At 40.7% G+C, this 20,772-nt stretch overlaps 1 protein-coding gene across 1 annotated transcript; it reads right to left on the bottom strand.

Annotated features, from left to right (window-relative positions):
- Positions 1-1,990: 1,990 nt before the first annotated feature.
- On the bottom strand, positions 1,991-19,147 carry bckdk (branched chain ketoacid dehydrogenase kinase). Its single transcript, XM_080866557.1, has 11 exons — positions 18,745-19,147; positions 13,108-13,176; positions 12,899-13,009; positions 10,629-10,676; positions 9,067-9,186; positions 8,444-8,542; positions 6,982-7,055; positions 6,257-6,385; positions 5,336-5,425; positions 4,952-5,107; positions 1,991-4,721 (listed from the first exon to the last, which is right to left on the bottom strand). Exons 1-11 carry the CDS (start codon positions 18,988-18,990, stop codon positions 4,577-4,579), a joined length of 1,287 nt encoding a protein of 428 aa, XP_080722683.1. The 5' UTR covers positions 18,991-19,147; the 3' UTR covers positions 1,991-4,576.
- Between the last annotated feature and the right edge of the window lie 1,625 nt (positions 19,148-20,772).

The raw sequence follows: 20,772 nt of genomic DNA, 5'->3' as shown, positions 1-20,772 counted from the left end.
GGATCCTTTGTGGAGGTCGTCAAGACCACCAAAGTCCTTGGTGCCCACCTGGCCGAGAACCACTCCTGGTCCCGCAACACCAGCTCCATAACTAAGAAGGCCCAACAGCGTCTCTACTTCCTGCGGAAGCTGAGAAAAGCCCATCCCCCTCCATCCATGCTCACCACGTTCTAGAGAGGGACTATCGAGAGCGTCCTAAGCAGCTGCATCACTGTCTGGTATGGTAACCGCACCGTATCCTATTGCAATACCCTACAACGAGCATTTGAGAAGATCATTTGAGCCTCTCTTCCCTTCATCACAGACAACTTTAGCACCCGCTCCATCTGCAAAGCCACAAGCATTGTGGAGGACCCCACACACCCCTCAAACACACTCTTCACCCCGCTGCCTTCTGGAAAGAGGTACCGGAGCATCCGGGCCTTCGCTGCCAGACTGCGGAACAGTTTATTCCCCCAAGACATCACACTCCTGAACACACAGTGACAGGAATGACACCACACACTTCATACACATCACTGCCAAGCACTTATCTGCAGAATCTCTCTCTCTCACACAACACACACACACACACACACACACACACACACACACACACACACACACACACACACCTACCTTCAGACACCAAGTTCTTTTTTGCACGTTTCCATTGCTCTTCCATATACCAGGATTGCAGTGATTGGTTTCACTAAGGTATACTTAAGAGCATCTCAAATAACCATTTTGAGTTTGCAGTTTAGACTTTACTGAAGATTTTACTCGCGTTTACACATAACCTGTTTATAGCACTAATGTTAAATGCATATGTGCCAGTTCACAGCTTTAATTTGTCAGGTTGAGGTCATTTTAGCTTCTATGAGGTCAATACTTACTATTAAAAAAAAAATCCCCATGTCTAATGTACACCCTTTAAATTCTTTACTATTCTTTTCACTCTTAGAGTTTGTATTCCTCTGGCATTAACCATCTGAACATCTTTTCTTCTCTGGTCTTGGTACTGCACTCTACTCCAATGCGGCACCAGCAATGTGGATAAAAGAAACTAAAACCCAGAGTGACTAAGCACACAAAGGTATGTTAACAATCCACATATTTGGCTAGTACACAAGAATGTTGTGTGACATTCCTTACTTTGTTGTCAATCTAGGGCTAAATATAGGCCTATAAACCCTATAGATGTATACATAATTCTGTGTATGTAAATATGTTACCTTTGAGACTTTGTGTATTCTGCCTTGACTTATATGTTGCAAATGTCTAGCTAACAAAAAAATTATAATAATTTTTCTTTATGACTCCACTCTTTAACCATTTATACACAGGGAACACTGACTCACCTATAGTTTGTGATTTAGCATTGATAAACTAAAGGAGCACTGATGGTGGCTTTAAACAGTCACATACGTCCATTAGTTGTGTCAGCTATAAAATAAAAAAACAAAAAAAAAAAAAACACAAAAACAAAACACCCATATATTCATTCTGTGCCACTTGTCCAGGCCCGGGTTGCGGGGGCAGTAGACCCTCTCCTCAGCCACCTCCTCCCGCTCTTCCAGGGTGACCCCATGTGTTCCCAAGCCAGCCAAAAGATACAGTCTCTCCAGCACTGCCTCAATATGACATCCCCTAAATACCTCACCTAGGAACCCTTACAAAAGCACCTTTTAATGCACAGAAATGTCGTCTCTATGCCAAACTCCTCGTCAAGCTTCTCACCCTACCTAACACGGTAAGGTGAGACCATTTGTAAAATAACGAACGAATAAAAATCAAGCTCACTCTCAGTTCCAACAAAGTGAAATTTAATATCTACAGAAAATGTGGGAGAAACTAATTTCAGTCAGAGAAAAAAAAAAAAAAGCACACTTTCTCAGTAACATGACTTGAATATTTTGGTATTGTACTGGAGATCATTTCTAAATGAACTTTTTTCTGATCCTCATTTTAAAATGCAAAATTAATCTGAATTCTAGACAATTAAATTAACTTGTATTCACCATGTCCTCTTCTTCCTTGGAAAAAAAAAAATCACTTGATATTCTCTCCATGAACAGTATTTTTCAGTCTGCCCTTCTCTTTTGTGGCCTACAGGGGGCATACAGTGCACATTTTATGTTTATGAAAAGCTACAGCCTGGCAGTGAAATTCAAAATGTGCAAAACCACTCTCAGCATTTTTTTTTTTTTTTTAATAGGAGGAATCCTCAAAATGCTCTTTACAGTAATATTTCCAAAAGGAGATACAAACCTCAAATGTTCACCTGCATTTTTTGAAGCTATGATTGTTTATGCTCCCTCGCCTTAACGTGTATACGCTAAAGTATATACAAGAACTTCAAGACTGTCAAATCAGTAATAAAAACATGTAGAAGGCTTCATCAAGAATACAGGTACAGACAGTATACCCTCTCTGACCTTTAAACAGTTAATCATAGGGGGCTGTTTTTGCTTCACAAAATGTCAAAATAAATACCAGCCTTTACAAAATTAAATAGATTCTGAAGGCAAAAGAATACGTTCACAATGTCTCACAGGTTTAAAATGGCATTTGAACTAATTTGTATGTAAAATCAGGGAAAGAAGAAATGAAGCTTTCTCTACTCAACTTTTTAAAGATCTTTGTCATTTTGTTTCTAACCAGTTCATAGTCTATACAAGTAATATGCATTCAGCTGTAGAATAATATGTCGCACAACTTCAGGCTAATGATAAAGACCGTATCACTGAAATCTAAAAAACAAACAAACAAACAAACAAACAAACAAAAACCTGACGGATTTTAAAAATTTAGAGATGTTACATCTTGCAGATAACATCCTAAGATTTCTAATGCCCTTTCAAATGAAACAAAAAAAGTTAATGCAATAACAAGCCCACGGATCAAACAGAAGAGGTGTAGCTTTCTGATTGATCTGTTGGAGCTGGGACCCACTGGGGAATGTTCAACAAACTGCAAGGAGTGTTTGTGTTAACTCATATATCGCAACTTTTTCAACACCTGACTCTGCTCGATTTTTTTTCTCTACTCCCAACAGTGCTGCTGTGATTTTCTTGTACAAATACTGAGATCACAACATGGTTATCTCATTATTTTCTCAAACACATTCTGTTTTTCATCGGTCCATCTATGCATCTATTTTCTGGAGCCCCAGCCTATCGCAGGGCAAACACAGAGAGACGGACAATTTTGTGTCACCAATCACCCTAACATGTACACCTTTAGACTGTGGGAGGAAGCCGGAAGCTTTGAACCCACCTGTAGGGTACTGGTGCTACTTTTTCATCCACCAAATTGACAATCACACTGACTATACACACACATAAAGTGTGTCCTACTTACAAGTTTGGCCATTCACAATAATGACATAATCAAGCAGTGATCTATACCTAATAGAAGACCAGCAAACTTGGCTAACGGTGGAGAAACTCCTTTGTCTACTGATGCTGTGAAATTAAATGGGACCTTCTGCAAAGCCTTGTTTTAAAAAGAAAATATACACCTTCCTAAAGAAAAACTGTGAGAAAACAGTCAAATAACGAATAAAGAAGCGTATATCAGACAATACTTCTCTGGTATATTGTTACTTTGAAAGTTGTTACAATGTTAAAGCCTGCTATGATCTGCACTGAGCATTACAACAGGAAACCTATTCATTACTAGTGAAACGTTCTGACATGGTGTGCGTCTGTGTGACCCAATAAAGGTAAGTACCACAAAGAAAACAAAAGAACTCAGCATGCAGTTAAAGGACTAGTGTCACGCGTAAGGCAGCTGAACATCTCGGTCGACTTCCCCGTTCAAAAGCTCTGCAAAGACGCTGCTCGACAAAGACGCTCATCAGAACAGAAGACAGAAATGTGTTAATGAGCATTTGGTGTTTTTGGCAGTTTCTTCTGTTTTTAAGAGCCACAGCTGTACAGCAGAAGAAGAAAGCGGTGTTTGAGGAGAGCGCATGAGCTTTAAGAAGAGGATAATTAAGCGAAGCATGTATACTGCTTCTACCAACGTTTCCCCTTGCAGTCAATGACACGCTGGGAGGATTTGGTAATTTAACACATGAGCAGCATTGATAACTTTGAGGAGATTTTGACAGGGCTGCTGGAGTGTCTCAATAGTTCCACTTGAAACATTTATCATCGAAATTTCTACTTTGAGGCTATTAGATATGCAACTTCATCATGAACTTCTTTAAAACTGAAGCTCTTCTTTCTTGCTTTCCTCTGTCTCTCATAATCATCGTCATCAATAATATCAATTATCATGCACAGTTTGTCCCGATAACCTACACATTCAAAGTTCATTACCCGCCCCGCCCCTCAAACTTCAATACAACATGCCACAGGGTACAAAACAAAAAGAACACAAAAGGAAAAACAACAGAAATCATCACCTTGACAGGCAAAAGGCAAAAAGACAAACTAAAGAACAAGTAGTGGGTTAGTGAATTTAGGAGCTTTCTGAAAAACACTTTTCGTCCTCGTCCTCACCAGCCTTCGTCGTGGGAAACCCTCTGCACTCCTGCACGGCCTGATTTCCTGGCTGGCGTCTACATGGATTACTGACGTGGGGAACGTTACACCCTGAAGCTCTCTCCTTTGCCATCAATATGGCGCAGACGCAGATAAACATCAGTGCCAATGCCCTGCATAGACTGAATAGACAGAGAGCCACCGAGGTACTCCGCATAGGCCCTAGACGTGGGTAGGCCGAAGCCAAACCTGTACAACACACAGGCAACAGGTTTAAGGTGATTACGTGAAGTGACAGAATCACACCAGGCTGAAAGTGATTTACTGTAGGTGAAACATTAAGCTGCAGGTAAATACAGGCAGCCATCAGAGCTTTTACTGGCTCATAAAGAAGCCTACTGGAATCATCGAGACTGGATAAAATCAATACTCCTCTCTTATCTCTGACACAAACAGAAGTGCATCAGTAAAGAGCTTACCCATGCATAGGGTTAGACTGATTCCCACTGTTGGTGATGTTGTTGAAGAGGTTGCTCATGCGGGGATCCTGTGCACTCTCCTCAGCTGTGCTGAAGTGGTAGTCCATCACCTTGTCTATGATATTGTGAGGGATACCGCCGCCGCGATCCGAGATCCTGAATTAGAAAGAAATGGCAACAAAAACTTGTAACGATACCTTCTGTTACAGGAAGTCTCCCCTGCAGCAGTGAGGAGCGCACAGATTTGCAAAGGAAGTACAAATTATTGGTCCTACACATTAAAAGAAATCAACTGGGCTGGTTTGGGTATTTGGTCACCATGCCTGGACAGGTAAACCTGCTCAGAGGCTCAGGACACACCTGGATTACAATTCTGGCACTCACCTGATGACAAAATCTATGTCGTTATTAGCAATGGTGACAACCACATCGGGGAGATTGTATGGGGTGTCCAGATGGCTCTCCATGGTGGCCCTGAAGATGCAAATTGAAGATCGATGTGACAACTGTACTCCCATTTAATAACAATCCAGTATGCAAAAAAAAAATAATCTTTTTTATAATACTTTTGTTTTTCTACAGTCTGTCAATCAGAGGAGGCAAGAGCAAGTATTCAGCTCATTTAATTGATTAACTGATGCAATCCACTTTTAAATTTAAGTTGTGTGCTAAAAAGCAGATGTGTAGTCTAAACTACATACTTTTTCAGGCTTTTGAGCGAACAGTGAAGATTCTGTTGCAAACCTGTTCTTCTTGTGCATAATACTAAATTAAATTGTGCCAGAGCCACTGTTGTGACACATGAAAATCTCAATTTTTCCAGGTGGATGACACACAATAATCTTTCTAAATGCTGGTCCAATAGCCCAGTAAAATTTTTTTAAAAAGGACCTGTGTGCACACCGACTTGGACTTGGCTTCTATGTCCAAGCTGAAATCAACAACATTCTCTACACTCGTTAAAAGCTACATCAAAAGAGCCAGTCATTTTCCAAACTGCACCCCTTCTCTCCCGCTGTTGCCCTGGAAACCATTAGCAACAGCTACACTGGTGCCAACATTAAGCCAGCTCCAGGGCTCACTCACACCAGTCAAACAGCACCAACTAAAATCTTCACTGCTCTCCCTCAATGATCCTTTATTGCCATCACATTATTGCTCATCTATTATTTTACTGATTCACATAATTTTTCACTGTCAGACAAAAAAAAAAAACCCAGCCAAATCATTCAATATAACTTTATTTAACACAAGCTGATTTGAGGTCAGTGGACATCTCCGTGGGTGAGTGAGTGGTTAGTTTACCTCATGGCGTTCTTGAGGAGCTCTGGCAGGATGTAATCCAGAGGCAGAGGGATGAACGGGAAGCGAGCTGCTACGTGTCCGTTGATCCTCACCCTGGGCGAGTTACCGTACTGGTGCTCGCAGAGACGTCTATCAAACACCAAGAACATTTCTCATAATATTGAAGACTACAAGGTCAAAAATATATACAAATTCTCTGCTTCCACACAACGAGTGAAATGAAACTGTTTCATGACACTTTTTAAAAAAATATTAATGACTTTTTTACCTGATTAAAAAAAAAGGAGGAGGAGCCACACGTAGTGTAGGGTGTTACCATGGACAAAGCACTAAGTAAACCTCACAGTTATGGGAAAGGTGTTAGTTTTGTCTGCGTGGGATTAGAAACCAAAGCAGTGGACCTACTAATGCTGCTGGATGACAATTACAGTTCATACAGTTCATTAAATGGAAGTCCAATTTCATTCATACAAATGTTAAACTGTAACGACAGAGAACACGCTGTATCTCTGATTGTTTCTTTGCAAACTTCCTTTGAACTTGGTTAAAACAAGTCTATAAAAGGTCACTTGATTAGATTACCAAAGACAAACAAGAATGAGAGCCCATTCACAGCTCCACATGCCATTTCTGAAAGGTTATCTGATGAACTCTGGTTTGCCTCGGTCAGCACAGAGACAAAGTCACCGAAAGGTGAGATAAACTAAGCCGTACCAAACACTCACCTGGCAAAATCCACCCACTTCTCGATGATCTTTTTGGGTGAGAGACGTCTGCATATGATCCCAACAAAATCAGGCTGGAATGAACAAAAAAACAACAACGAAAAAAACAAACATTCTTTTTAGTCAAGTCTAAAAAGTATTTCACAAAATAACTAAATCCCCGCTGATTAATCAATACGGTTGGTTTAATTACACAATAGCGTTTACTTAAATAGCCAGCTGCCAAAACAAACATGACGTATTTTATGCTTCCTTGTAGCTGAAGGTAAACACCATGAAACCAGCAACTTCTATTTGACAGGATCCTGTTGTCCCAACCAGAGATGGGCAGTAACGCGTTACTGTTATCTGATTACTTTTTTTCAGGTAACGAGTAAAGTAAGGGATTACTATTGCAAAAACGGTAATTAGATTACCGTTACTTTCCCGTAGGAACGCTGCGTTACTGCGTTACTAAAACCGTGATTTTTTTTGCGAGAATGTCTCATGTCAGTGACGTAAGCGAGTCCGTGACAACAGCTGTGTGCAGATCAACAATGGATCATATATTGAGTGCCGGAGAGAGTATGAGCGTGCAGCGTTTAAAGCGTGGAAGTACTGACCTTGCTTTGAGTTTGATTCCATAAAAAGTGACAAAAACATTAGCGTCCGTTGTGCGTGGGAAGAAAACTTCTTTTTACAGCGAAAAAAACCCCCCTAAACTTCCAAGCAAGCACCGAGTGCGCAACGACGTAATGGGAAACTCACAGAGAAACTCGCGGATTCTTCAACTGACCGCGGCACACCTGCACCAGGGTAAACCTCCGCCTACCCTACTCCTGCTTTACAGGTGAAAATAGAGCAAAAGGACCGCTAGTCTTTGATGTTATTTATTTTCTGCTGTGTTTTACTTGCATCTATTTGAAAGACTGAGTGTAAACACACAAAAAAAAAAAATTTTATGTGCTGGAATGTGCAGAAAATAGGTTTAAATGTTAAACAAATTTCTTCCAGTCAGAGAATGTTGCATATAATTACATTTTTGCTTGATGCATAAAGTTAAAAGATTAAAACTAATTAAACAAGTTTTAAAAAAGAGACTTTTCCACTTGATTACATTTTGTATGATGGATTATGCAGATAAAAGTAGAATTGGGCTGAAAGATCTATCGCTTTATCACCTATTCAGGTTGTAAATTGTGTTTTTAAAAAGTAACTAAGTAACTAAGTAATTATTTACTTTTGAAAATAAGTAATCAGTAAAGTAACGGGATTACTTTTTTGGGAAAGTAATCGGTAATTAGTTACTGATTACTTTTTCTAGTAACTTGACCAACACTGGTCCCAACCCAACATTAATCCCATGTTTGCAGAAAAGCTGGACAACTATCACCTTTCCCCTTAACAGTTACCGCATGATTTGCTCTGGGTAACCGTCACCGTTCAGAGGTTTTCAAATCCTTTGAATAACAGTTGCACGTACATTATCTTCATGAAGGGCGAGATGGTGCGTGGCCAGCATTCGTATTCCCAAACGAGAGCACAGCGTTGTATCCAGGAAGTTGCGGATGACCATCTCATCCTGTGACAGCAAATAAAAAAAAGCAACTGAAACTTCACAGTTGAAACTAACTTATCAACTCTAACAGCTTTTGGTGAATCACAGCAAATGTTTTATTTTAGCTCTACCTCCCATAAAGGTTCTGACATAAAGATGTGATTTAATGACCATTAGAAAAGTTTCCAGGTTTTTCCTGTGTAGCTGCAAATGCAAAGACCGCCCTCACTAACTTCTAATGCAGCCCCAGTAATTTAGTTCTGTAAGCAGGCCTGAAATATGACATAAAGAGCCTCAAGAGTGACTCCCTGAAAGCTTTAAGGAGTAAAGAGTTAAAGGCAGATCAGCAGCTTTCTTAAGAAAACACATCATTGTTAGCTGAGAAAGCCTTAAATAGTCTTTCCAAATAATAAAATAGTGTTTAATTAAACTGAATAACAAACAAACTGACATTAATAACCTAACCTGTGCAGACCGAGAGTAAGTTGTTTTAGTAAGGAGTCATTTCCAGCAAATGGTGAATCAGGTCAGTCTTAGTATCTCTGTACCTGGATGTGTCTGCGACACTCCCTGAAGCCCTGTGCCAGCATTGTGACCACATCCTTGTGGTCGTCCAGCAGCTGCCGCACTAGTTTGCAGAAACGAGCCTCCACGTCCTGATCCTTGATCTGCAAACAGAGATGCTTCACACTAAACCCGAGAAACCCGACGTTTAAAGAAACAGCCTGCTCTAAGAAGAGCCTTTTAATTATTTTGGATTTTATATTTATTCTGGCTTGAATGACTCAACGCTTCATGTTTACCTGCTGCACTGATAGAGTCAGCTTCAGTGCAGCAACGGCCTCATACTCAACACTTCTACTGCACAGAGATTTTTTTTTTCTTCTTTCACAGAAACGCTGCTTCCATTTATGAAATTGTCCGTTTCTTTCACGACTAGAGCTTCACATTAACGGTTGTTTAAATCCATAAATGGTGTATTGAGAAATAAATAAAGAATGCACAGGACCAGTGACTGAGAATCAGTAGAGCAATTCTGTGCAAACCGCTGTCATTTTAAAGCCACCAATGAGAGAATTCAAATGTAAAAGCAAAGCAGGTTTCAGGCATACAGATAAAAGCCGGGTGAGCGTGACCTGCCTCTGTAGCACAGAGATGTTTTTAGACACTATGATTTCCCCTGAGAGCTATTGTAGTATAGGTGACTCCAACCCAGAGTCACATTATCTGATCCTTTGTCTCTGTAGTTTCCTCTTAAATCTAGGGACCTTTTATTTTTAGCTAACCTTGCGTCTGCCTCATCTCTTTAGAAATGTGTTTATACAAGAGAACAAGAGGAGTCTGAAAGTCTCAGCACAGTACAGTGTTTCCACGCTCCATAAAGAAGGCACACACCTTTATAGGCACTGAAATAGGTGTTGTTTTTTCTTAACCTGACAATGTTAGGGTTACTTATCAGATTTTAGTGTTTACATTAACACAGAGGAAAACAGGTTCAGCCAGTTTGAAATCTCCAATCATACATGTGCGAACACACTGAGCAACTGGGTGTACTCGTCTGCTTTGTCCAGACCTAAAAAGAACAGAACACAATGATCACTTTGCTACTGCATGCAGCAGTCAGTGAGACAGTTTGGCACTGATAACCCAGGAAATGCATTACATCTAGCAAGCAAGGATGACTGTGATGGAACACGTGTTATAGCCCTGACAGTACACAAATAAATACAAACAATAATCAGTGTCGTAGAAAAGCTACAAATCCTAAACTCGATAGCAGAGAAGAGTTATCCACTAACCTTCCCTCTACGACCTTTCAATGCCAAACAGAATGATTGGCGAGAAACAGATTTTTATTGACTCGAACAATGCATACGGCTAATGTTTCATTAGTTTTAATAACAGAGTCACGGCTTGTTTACTACTCAAATGAGCCAATCCTAAAGCGGCTGCGGGCAGATTCATCACACGTCTCGACAGGAAAAAGGTTCACACTTCCTGTTTTTGCTCATGAGCAAACCCACTCCCTGAGAAATAAAACTTGAACTTGTGACCCGTGTTTGTGCGCGTGTGTGTTTACTGTTCGTGTTTGAGTGGGTCGGGCACTCACCTCTGGAAAGTCACTGAGCATGTGATAGGCTCTGATATACAGTTCATGCTGTGAGAAAAGAAGAGAGATGCGGGCTATGGTTAGACCGATTTCTCTGTGATCGTTCACTCAGCCAGAAAACATCACACCACAAGCACTGTCCCCCCTGACTGGGCCTCACTGTGTTACTGACAAGTCCATGTGAGGCTTACACGTGGCAACTTTCTCCAAGCATCAGTGGGATGAGTTTTCTGTTACTTGCAGAGTTGAGCAATTTCTCTGAATCAGAATTCTGCATAAATGACTAGACTGGCTTATTAAAATCCATCTGATCATCTTGATGTGCAAAAGTTGGAGAGTTAAAATCAGTTCCAGCAATTATTTCACTTCTGATCAAAGAGCTAAACAGTGAAGGTACAGTCACTCCGACGTCACAAGTAGTGGCACAGAAAAGGAGCTTTTGCTTTATGTAATCGACACAGAGCGGTTCCGTGATACCAGAAAAGGAAGGAATCTGGGTGAAAGTTCACCAGCAACGAGACATGCAGAGGCAGCGAAATACTCAAAGTGCTTGCAGGGGAATTAAAGGCTCAGCGGGAACAATGACAACAACAATTCTTTTGGTGTCAAAGAGTCTGTTATATCCAGACACATGCGTATTTTTCTGGTTAAGTTTTTGAGATCTATGTATAAAGGAGCTTTAAAGGACCTCTGTCTGAAATGGCATCTGAAAAACTAAACAGCCCTGCAAGATCAGAATCCTGCTGATGTGGACAGTTTCTGCTGGAAGAAACATTTCCCATGAAAAATTAGGAAAGTAGAGAATGACAGCATAGTCATTAAGTATGAGTTATTGATATGACAGGCCTAAGTCATGTGTGAAATAACAGTATCAAAATTATTTACTGGACAGGGTGTGGCACTGATGTCGTTACAGTTAATCAAAAACAACCTTGCCTGCAAAAAGTTTGGAAGACTGTCAGAAACTTAAATAAAAGAGTGTTTTCGATGTCATTTAAACCCTATTTATGATTTAAAAATAGTACAATGGCAAATATTACCAAATCTGAGAAATTGCATTGTTTCAAAATATTTTGCATTTGGTGCCAGAAAATCATTCCAAAGTAGTTGCGACAGCTGGCAGGAAAGTGGAAAGTGGCAGGAAAACAAACCACAATTAAGTGCCAAAAGGCTCCTCGAATGGCCACATGAGGTTGTTTCTGAAAGTGGATCAATCTCCATAGACTCCTGTGTTAAAATGACCAACTAAACAGCCCCGGAAAGCATCCAGAAAATAAAAGGTTTTGTGGGACTTTTTTCTGCTTCCTACATTTGGATACTGTTGAAGCTAACCGTTCAGGGCACGGCAGCTTAGACTGACAGGTGTGCTGACACCTTACTGCCTGCGCTCACCTCTGCTAACTCAAATAAGTGAACTGAACCTCTCTACTGTGTTTGCAGTGTTGGTGCCTTCTGAAGTTTTTTTTTTAAATGACAAATAATAAGACAAGCTTTCTGATAATGACCATCCAGGCAGCCTGTGCTTCAGTTTTGTGTATTTGTCTGTTACTAAGCACCACTTATGTGTTTATAAGCATGTTTATGATGCATATTGCAAACCAAGCTTCCTAAAAAAAAACCAAAAAAATAAAAAAATAAAATCAGATGATAACTTAAAACCCCATCACTTTGTCCAAATATGGGAACTTCCACCTAAAAATGTCAAATGTGCAATTTGTTGCGGTAATATGCAATGCTCTTCCTGAAAAACAACATCTGGGTGGCAGAAAACAAAACCTGCATTTATTGTTCAGCATTAATAGTACCCAGGACAGTTTTACTACAAACCTGAATACAAACATGTGCTTTCAAATCACAAGCTGCAGCTCCTGCGTCAGCCATTGATGCTCTTTATTTTAATAAAAAAACAGAACGGTACAACATTCCTGGTATGACCCATCTTTACAGGATATGGATATCCCATAAAGAGTCTACAGGTTGTTTGATGTCACCATTATGTGTATAAATAAAACCCCTCCTTTCAGTTCTTGCAGTCGTATTTCAGCTTGGTATTGAACCATAAACCTGCTGTACCTCTTAATGCACAGCCATACCTCCCTGTCCACTCTGACGGGAGTGGACAGGGAGCATCTTAAGAGCGCTTTCTGTCAAGACTTTCCTGTGCAGTATTGTTACTTTCTATTTATATAATCAGTTACAGGGCCCACTTCCTGTATAGCTCAGCAATCTGTAAACTGTATTTGGGTGTGTCTGGAGAGCTGTGCGCTTACCACTTGCAGAATCGTGGGGTTGCAGCCAATAATGAAGGGCAAACTACGGAAACCCTTGATGCGATGAGCGATTCGTACAGGCAGCTCCTTGTGGAGGTACTTGGCACTGCTCTGTGAGCGTAGAAACACACAGAAATAACAATGAAGAGTCTCAGAAGTCTCATTATTGTTACACTTTACAGAAATCCCAGCACGGCTGAAATATTTACCAAGATGTGGTGTCCATCGGCAGACTTCCCAGAATACAACAGGGTTGCTAAAGTCAGTCGAACAGAGGCCTAGGGAGAAAGCGGCACATAAAATTACACACACAATCATAACAGCAGGGTTGAGATTGTGTTTTAGTTTCGAGTGTGCAGCCGTAAAAACACACATGATTGTTATCCACATAAATGACTGGCTGTTTAGCCTGTGACAGATAAAGTCCTTCAGGCAGTTCATGCAGATTTTTAGCTGGGACACTGAAGGACACTCCATACTTGTCTTAGCTGTACACTCTGGTCCAGGTGACGAGCAGAGCTGAGTGTTCGCAAAACATAACGAAACATTTTCACTGCGGTATATAATTTATATTCAGAAAGTCCATAATCTGGCCTTCCAAACTGCAGTAACTCAGAAAACTAAAGCATTACTTTGTGATTGTTTGATGGCGGTTAAGTCTACCCAGACACAGAGACCTGGAGCTGTGAAAGCAGAAAAGACAGCTGTCTTTATCCAATCACTACATTTCTAAAAAGTCACACATGTAAAAACATTAGCAACTTTTTTTTGTCTGTGAACTTATTTGCCTGGTCGTGAAACAAAGGTTCCTGAGACTAAAAGCTCTGGGCACTTTGAAAAAACTGCAAAAGTGCTCGGAGCGAAACATCTAAAACTCAGCTTGTTATACGCTCGCTGCATGACTGTGTGTTTTATTTCCTCTCGTGAGGCCAAGCCTTCAAAAGCATGCACCGATGTCGAAGGCAGGATATGGATGTACAAAACAGCACTGCTATTTTGATGTGCTTGCAGCAACAATGATGCATTTGCTTAGTGTATTATTATGTTCTCATTTGGTCCATTTTGGTGCTGTAGATAATAGAAAGAACACATGAAACACTCCCTTCATATCTGCACACACAGAGCCTGAAGCAGAAAAACTGGTCTGCAGAGAAAGTTGATAACCAGCTTCGTGATACCTGTTATCACTGACTAGGCCTGTAGATTTTGTTGACTCAATTTGTTAAAACAAAGCCTTAAGACTGTTAAATCACAGTTCTGATAATTGTTTTAATTTAACAAAAGCAGACACCCTTCATTGTTTTAAATGCAATTAAATGTTAGCACTTCGCTCTTCTCTACACACAGCCCACAATTAGCTATCCTGTCTGCTAACGCACTGCCAACAGAGAACCATGTTCAGCGCATTACAGCTTCAACATCACCTAGACATCGTTGTTAGACTTTCTTGTAAGAATACGTTTGTTTTCAAGAATTATTTTCCATCTCTATATCGATTAGAATATAATCAGATTTAAAGAAAAAACTATCGATAGAAAGACAGGGAAGATATATATCTCTCAGATAAAGTCAGTGTCTGACAGTGATAGTTACTAGAGCAGGGCGATATGGCCAAAAATATTTATCACGATATATATTTGAAAATTTGCGATAACGATATAACCGACGATATAATTGATGCGAGACAAAATACAACTCCACAACATTACTAGCGCAAAAAGACAACCTTCCATTTATTTTCACTTAAACAAGAAGCTGGTTTTTATGTACATTAAAGCTTTATAAAAATGTAACAGTACAAATGCAAATTCCTTGCTGAAAGTTTAACCAAAAGGCATTTCCAGTAGAAATGGGCTGACATATCCTGAGCATAACCATGTATAATATCCACTGAAGTTAAAAAGAGGTGCTTTGCAACATTAAACTGCAGTGTGCAGTACGCATTTTTCGGACCATAAGGTGCACGGGATTATAAGGCACATTAAGCGAAACAAAGCAGTCAGATAAATCAAACTTTATTAAACTCATTCTTCTTGCTTCCTCCATTTCTGTACCATTGATTCCTTAATGTTGAATTCTCTGGCAGCTGCTCTATTCCCATGTTGTTGCAGTATATTAATGACTAACCTCGTATTGTGGATGGATTATCTCAGTTGTTCTCCTGACTGAAGTTTGGTCCGTTTACAGCATCCTGCCATGCGATTGCATTTGTCTCTAACCATGAAGAACCTTCACGTTAACTTTTATAAGTGGAAAAGTGTTAGTGTTCGTCCTCCAGCTTCACTGTTTATGTTATGCTAACATAGCTGTGTCGCTAGCGATCACGTAGCACATCATTATATACCAGCTAGCCCAACTTCAGTAACCCTACAAACGTCACTGCTGTTTAGTTTCCTGTCTTCATTTATGTTGCAAGTGATAGCAGAGGTGTACGTTTGAATTTATTCAGAAATCTCTCAGTCAGAACATGCAATATCATGCTTAGGTAACTAGCGAAACTAGCGAGCTAACTTCCGCTAGCTTCCTGCTAACTTCTAACTCCGTTAAATGTAATAACTTTTGTTTTCATGGATGCCTGGAAGTTAAACTTTATAGTTACACCTGGTAAAGCAGCAATGCTGATCGTTTTATTAAAGATGAAAGAATTTAGACAGTTTTTAACTCTAAGTGATGCTGCAGTGTTGTTTGACCTGAAGCATACGGAGTTTAGGACCCAGATTACTCCCAGATTTAAGAGCATCTTAGTCCGACAAATACGACAATAACAACGGCCGCTTGCATGTTCTGCAAAAAAATGTGCTTTGTTGTGTATCTGACGGACAAACACCAAACCAGTTCCACATCACGGAAGTTGCACCATTTTTACAAACCAATTCTGGATCATCTGTTTCACTCAACAATCGGCCATGTGCGTATGAAAACAAAGGCACTGCGCATGCGCGTTTTACTCCCATTCTATCGCGATATTTCATTTTCCTATCGTTGCCTAACATTATCCGGTTGTTCAGTCTGACGTCACTAGCCGTGTCTGGGTCTAAACTCCGCTGCAGGTCCATATATCAAACGATCACTGTGGCATTACTGAGAGTTGAAAAACTGTCTAAAGTCTTTCATCTTTAATAAAATGATCAGCGTTCTGCTCTACCAGGTGTAACAATTGAGTTTAACATCCAGGCATCCATGAAAACGGAATTTATGACATTTAACGGAGTTAGAAGTTAGCAGGGAGTTAGCTCGCTAGCTTCTATCTAAATACAATATAGCATGTCCTGACTGCGGGGTTTTGGAAACAAATTAAAACGTACAGCTCTGTTATCACTTCCAGCATAAATGAAGACAGAAAACTAAACAGCAGTAACGTTTGTAAGGTTACTGAAGTTGGGCTAGCTGGTATATAATGATGTGCTGCGTGACCGCTAGCGACACAGCTACGTTAGCATAATATAAACAAGCTAACTTTTTTTTCCACTCGATAAAAGTTACCGTGAGTGTTCTCGGTGGTCAGGAACAAATGTAATCGCATGGCAGGATGCTGTAAAAGGACCAAACTTCAGCCAGGAGAACAACTGAGATAATCCATCCACAATACGAGGTTAGTCATTCATATACTGCTGCATGGGCTGGGCTGTAGTTACACCCTAAGGTTTTAAAAACTGAGCTTAAATAAATGATTAGCGGTAATAAAAGCCGAGGGAGGTCAACAGTGATCACTGACTGTTTTAGGAGCTTTTTGAGATCAAATAGAAGAAAATACATAACATTAAACATGTTAACAACACAAAAGCCATATTAAACGCAGACTACTTTAGACCCGGAAGTAGGATTCGTCGCGTCATCACTGAACAACCGGATACCGGTATTACCGTGAACGGTATAATATGGCCCAGCCCTATTAGTTACAGAGGCTAAGATGGAGGTAAGTCACTGTGGTAAAGCAAGTCTAACATTTAATACTGTGCTCAGTCATCACTGACTAATGTATGTAAACTTGCCACATTATAAAACCTTACAACGGAGCCACAACTTCACCAACCACAGGCATGTGCACTATAACAGTGCACATGCATGCATGCAATGTTACGGTGTGCTCCAGTACTTTATAGCACTCCAACTCTGCTCACCAGCTGGAGCAAGTCGTGGCATCAGCTCCAAAATGGATCCGAGGGTGCCACAGCGAGATGCCAGTAGCACAATCTGAGCTAGCTAGAAAGACAAGAACACTAAAGAAATGGTTCATGGTTTGGATTTCCTGTTGAATCACTGCAGTAGCCTGATTAAATCAAACATACTACAGTGTGATAAAAAACATAAAAACTGTAGTAACTGTTAGAATAATGCATCTTTAAATTGCAGGTCCAGTCAATAACATTCATTCACACCCCACAGTAAGATGCAATTTGCAGGTGCACAAGTAAAAAGCATTGTGTAAATACAAGCAGAATGCACAGCTGTATGCCTGGTGATGGTCTACAGATCTGGGAACAGATCTCAAGTTAGAACCCAGGATAAATGGAGCCTAACAGGCACACCTAAGTCAAACAGGCATCAGTTTTATAAGCTCTAGCTGTGTTTACCCCAAAAGGACACTGACACTCCAGTGCTAAACCGACATGCACAAGTGGAGAATGTACAAGTGGAAAAACACTACTCATTGCTCCAGGATCTAAATGCTAAGTAATGTCAGTGCAGTCCTAATGTTTGCAGTAGGTCCAGTGGGTCCTACACCCGCAGGTAGGACCCACTGGAAACAACAATCTGCTGGATTGGTCGTATTACATTATGTATACTGATGCAAACATTAAGCCATCGCATCGATATCACTGTACAAAACAATAACATTTGTCTTCCGTAAAGTGAAAATGTTGTCGTTGGGTAGTGTTTTGTTTCAATATTTCAATTCCTTCCTCTTTTTTGCTGTAAGAGTACTTCTTATATTCACTCCAGTAAGTGAGTAAGTAAGTAAGTGAAAAAAAACTGAAGAATGTGACCAAAAAAACAAAACAAAACTGAGCCAGGAGGAAGAAAAGCATCTATGCTATTTTTATTGGTAACAATAACAATAATAATAATAATACTAGTTAACATGGCGACATTCATTCAGGAGTTGTGTTTTCTTTCTTTTATTTCACTTTAAGGCAAAGTATTTTAGAGATTGGCAGAACAGATTGTTAGACTTGCTTCTCATTAACTGGGGCAACGTCAGCTCAGCTCCATCGCTGAAACTTTACACCATCAAGTCTCCTGTTACTGGACAATCGTCTTATGTCTATAGTGTAGCTAATATTACAATTTTGCGTTGGCACCTCGTCTGGTCCGGTAAACATCAGCGACAGCAAAGAACCGACGTTATAATTTGTCTAGAAGCTCAGCAGGCTGCAGATAAATTTACCCGGGCGTTGCGTTCAGGTCTTCGGTACCGGGCATGTCAGCCGCTTTACATTATTACTGAATTATTATTATTATTAAATAGACCATTATAATTCAATACACTATATGACTTAAAACAACAACAACAACAAAATAACAGAACAAAGCACGCTCTTTTCTTTTGCTAGAGGAATCTCCGAAATATTAAAGGAAAATTACAAATTACAACTACAGACACTGCAATGTAGGTGACAGCTTTATTCCTCTTATAGAAGGAATTCGTTTTTAAGCTTCTAACTGACAAAACATTAGTTCTGAAGACTAAAGCACTGCTCTTTTAAGTAGCAGCATGTCACTGTTTTTCCACCTGCCCCTGAACGTAGCACAACCCTGCCGCAGCTAGCTACAGCTAGCTTAGTTACCCAAGAGTTCTGAGACCTTTTCAGGAGAAAAGACCGGGAACCCGTCACATTTATTACCTTTTCTGCAGAAGAATCTATTGCAGACTGGTTATAAAACGACGTGACAGTCTTCGACCGCTCTCGTGCCATCTCTGAATATCCCTGCATCGAGGACGTTGACCGAAATCTCTGGCTCCCCGTGCCTGCCAGCGGCGGTACTGTTTTGGTGGCGGGGGCCAGCAAGAAGGTGCCGAGCCTCGGCCTAGCTCTGCTGGCTGCGCCGCTCAGCATCTCAGCCGCTACACCCGCCAGGGCCAGACGCATCTGGAGATGAGCTGTGTGTGCGAACAGGGCTGCCCTGCTCTCATACAAACACGGAATATCACAGTCGCTACGAGGCCATTAGGGTCGCGTCGTACTAGAGCACAAAGGCATGTATCTCTGAATACAGTTGCGTTGAGGGTGCAGAGAGGGCTTTGTGCGCATTGGCCAGTGGGGAAGAGAGCTGGGGGAACGACATGACAGCTCAGCCAATCAGTCCACCAGAGGCGGAGCGAAGCAGCATCAACAACACCCCGGAGCCCAGAGTCTGCAAAGCCCCCCCGCAATGTACTGTTCTGTACTGTACTGTACTGGAGGCAAAGCAGGAACAGCCGATTGTCAAATTGCACCAGTCATAAGTTTTATTGGCCGACTTGAGGCTGAAGGGGACATTTTAACATGTATGTTACTTGTGAATCGTTTATGCAGGTAGAAACGAGCTCAGGACCATTAATTAGAATGCCTTTTGCTACTTAGGATTTTTCCTGTTTGTTGAAAAAAACAAAACGTGGTTCAGGGACCTGCAGTTAGTGTTTGCTGTGTGCCTGTTAAGAAGTGAAAAATGCAAATCCCACAAGTTTCACTTCCTGTTAAATAAATGTAAATAATGATAGAGAAAGTCCCAATAATCCGCCCCAAGAACCACGGATTGAACCGCCCAGCCTCTTGCCTTTTACTGCCACCCAACACACTTTGAACCCAATCCTCATTGGGGATCCTGTATGTGGTGAGCCCACAGAAGACCCTGTCCCTTAAGCTCCTTCCCCAGACCCGGCCCAAGAGTGCAACTCCAGTAACCCTAACCCCCTAACCCTAATCCAGAGTAAACAGGTCCCTTCATTTATTTTATTTTTTTTATCTTTCATGGTACCCTCATCCAGGATTTGCCTTGGGAGACCCTACCAAAGGCAAAAGCCCCCTGACAACCCTGGGATCTTAGGATACATAGATCCCAGAAAATAGCTTCCTCCAAACGGTAGATCGCTTCTTGCTTAGAGATAGGGTGAGGAGTTAATAAGTAATTTGGGAGGGAGTCCCAAATGAGTTTTCCAGGCATGTCCTAACAGAAGGAGGGCCGAAAATAGGTGTCACAGGATAGGTGTTAGAAAATGAAATGATGAATAATAAAGAATGATGTGTCATCATTGTGTAGAATTTTTTCAAACTACTGGTGAGAGGGCACTTCTTAATACCTGCTATATTTCAATGTTAGGAAGATGACTAGGGCAGAAGCACTGAAGGTGAAGAGAAAGACTCCCTCGGTCTTGTTTTGCACTCATATAGCCTTACATGAAGTGTGGTTGAATTAATACAAAAGTGCATTCTTTCTAAACTGTTAACAAAGGGACTCTGCTGACCTATGAAGACAAAACAGGACAAAAGTCTGAGGTAAAAGTTTGGACATCCTGCATGGTTGGATAACCTGCTCAGTAAAACTTGTTTGGGGAAGTTTTTTTTTGTAGCAGCAAGTCTTTTGATTCTTGTGTAGAGAATTTACAGCCATCCCTGCCAAAGTCTTGGGTTCCCAGGAGTCTCAGAACACCTTTAGGAGATTTCCTATTATTGTTTAGGTTTGTGGACCGGGAGAGTCACGTCAAAACCTTCATCTTACACTTTCTGAGCTGGTCCATTGTAGATTTTTCATAGTTTTGGAACATCATCTTCTTTTCATCTTTGTCTTTTACAGATACTTCAATGTTTACTCCTGGAAATCATTTGTGTAATTGAATCCATTCTTCCTTGTAGCACCAAAGTACTCCCAGTAAAATAAGCTGAGTGGTTCTT

This window comes from Rhamphochromis sp. 'chilingali' (assembly GCF_963969265.1).
Source record: "Rhamphochromis sp. 'chilingali' genome assembly, chromosome: 19".
In the NCBI taxonomy this organism is placed as follows: Eukaryota; Metazoa; Chordata; class Actinopteri; order Cichliformes; family Cichlidae; genus Rhamphochromis; species Rhamphochromis sp. 'chilingali'.
The sequence above is the reverse complement of the archived record's forward strand: the minus strand, read 5'-3'. Positions and strand labels throughout refer to the sequence as shown.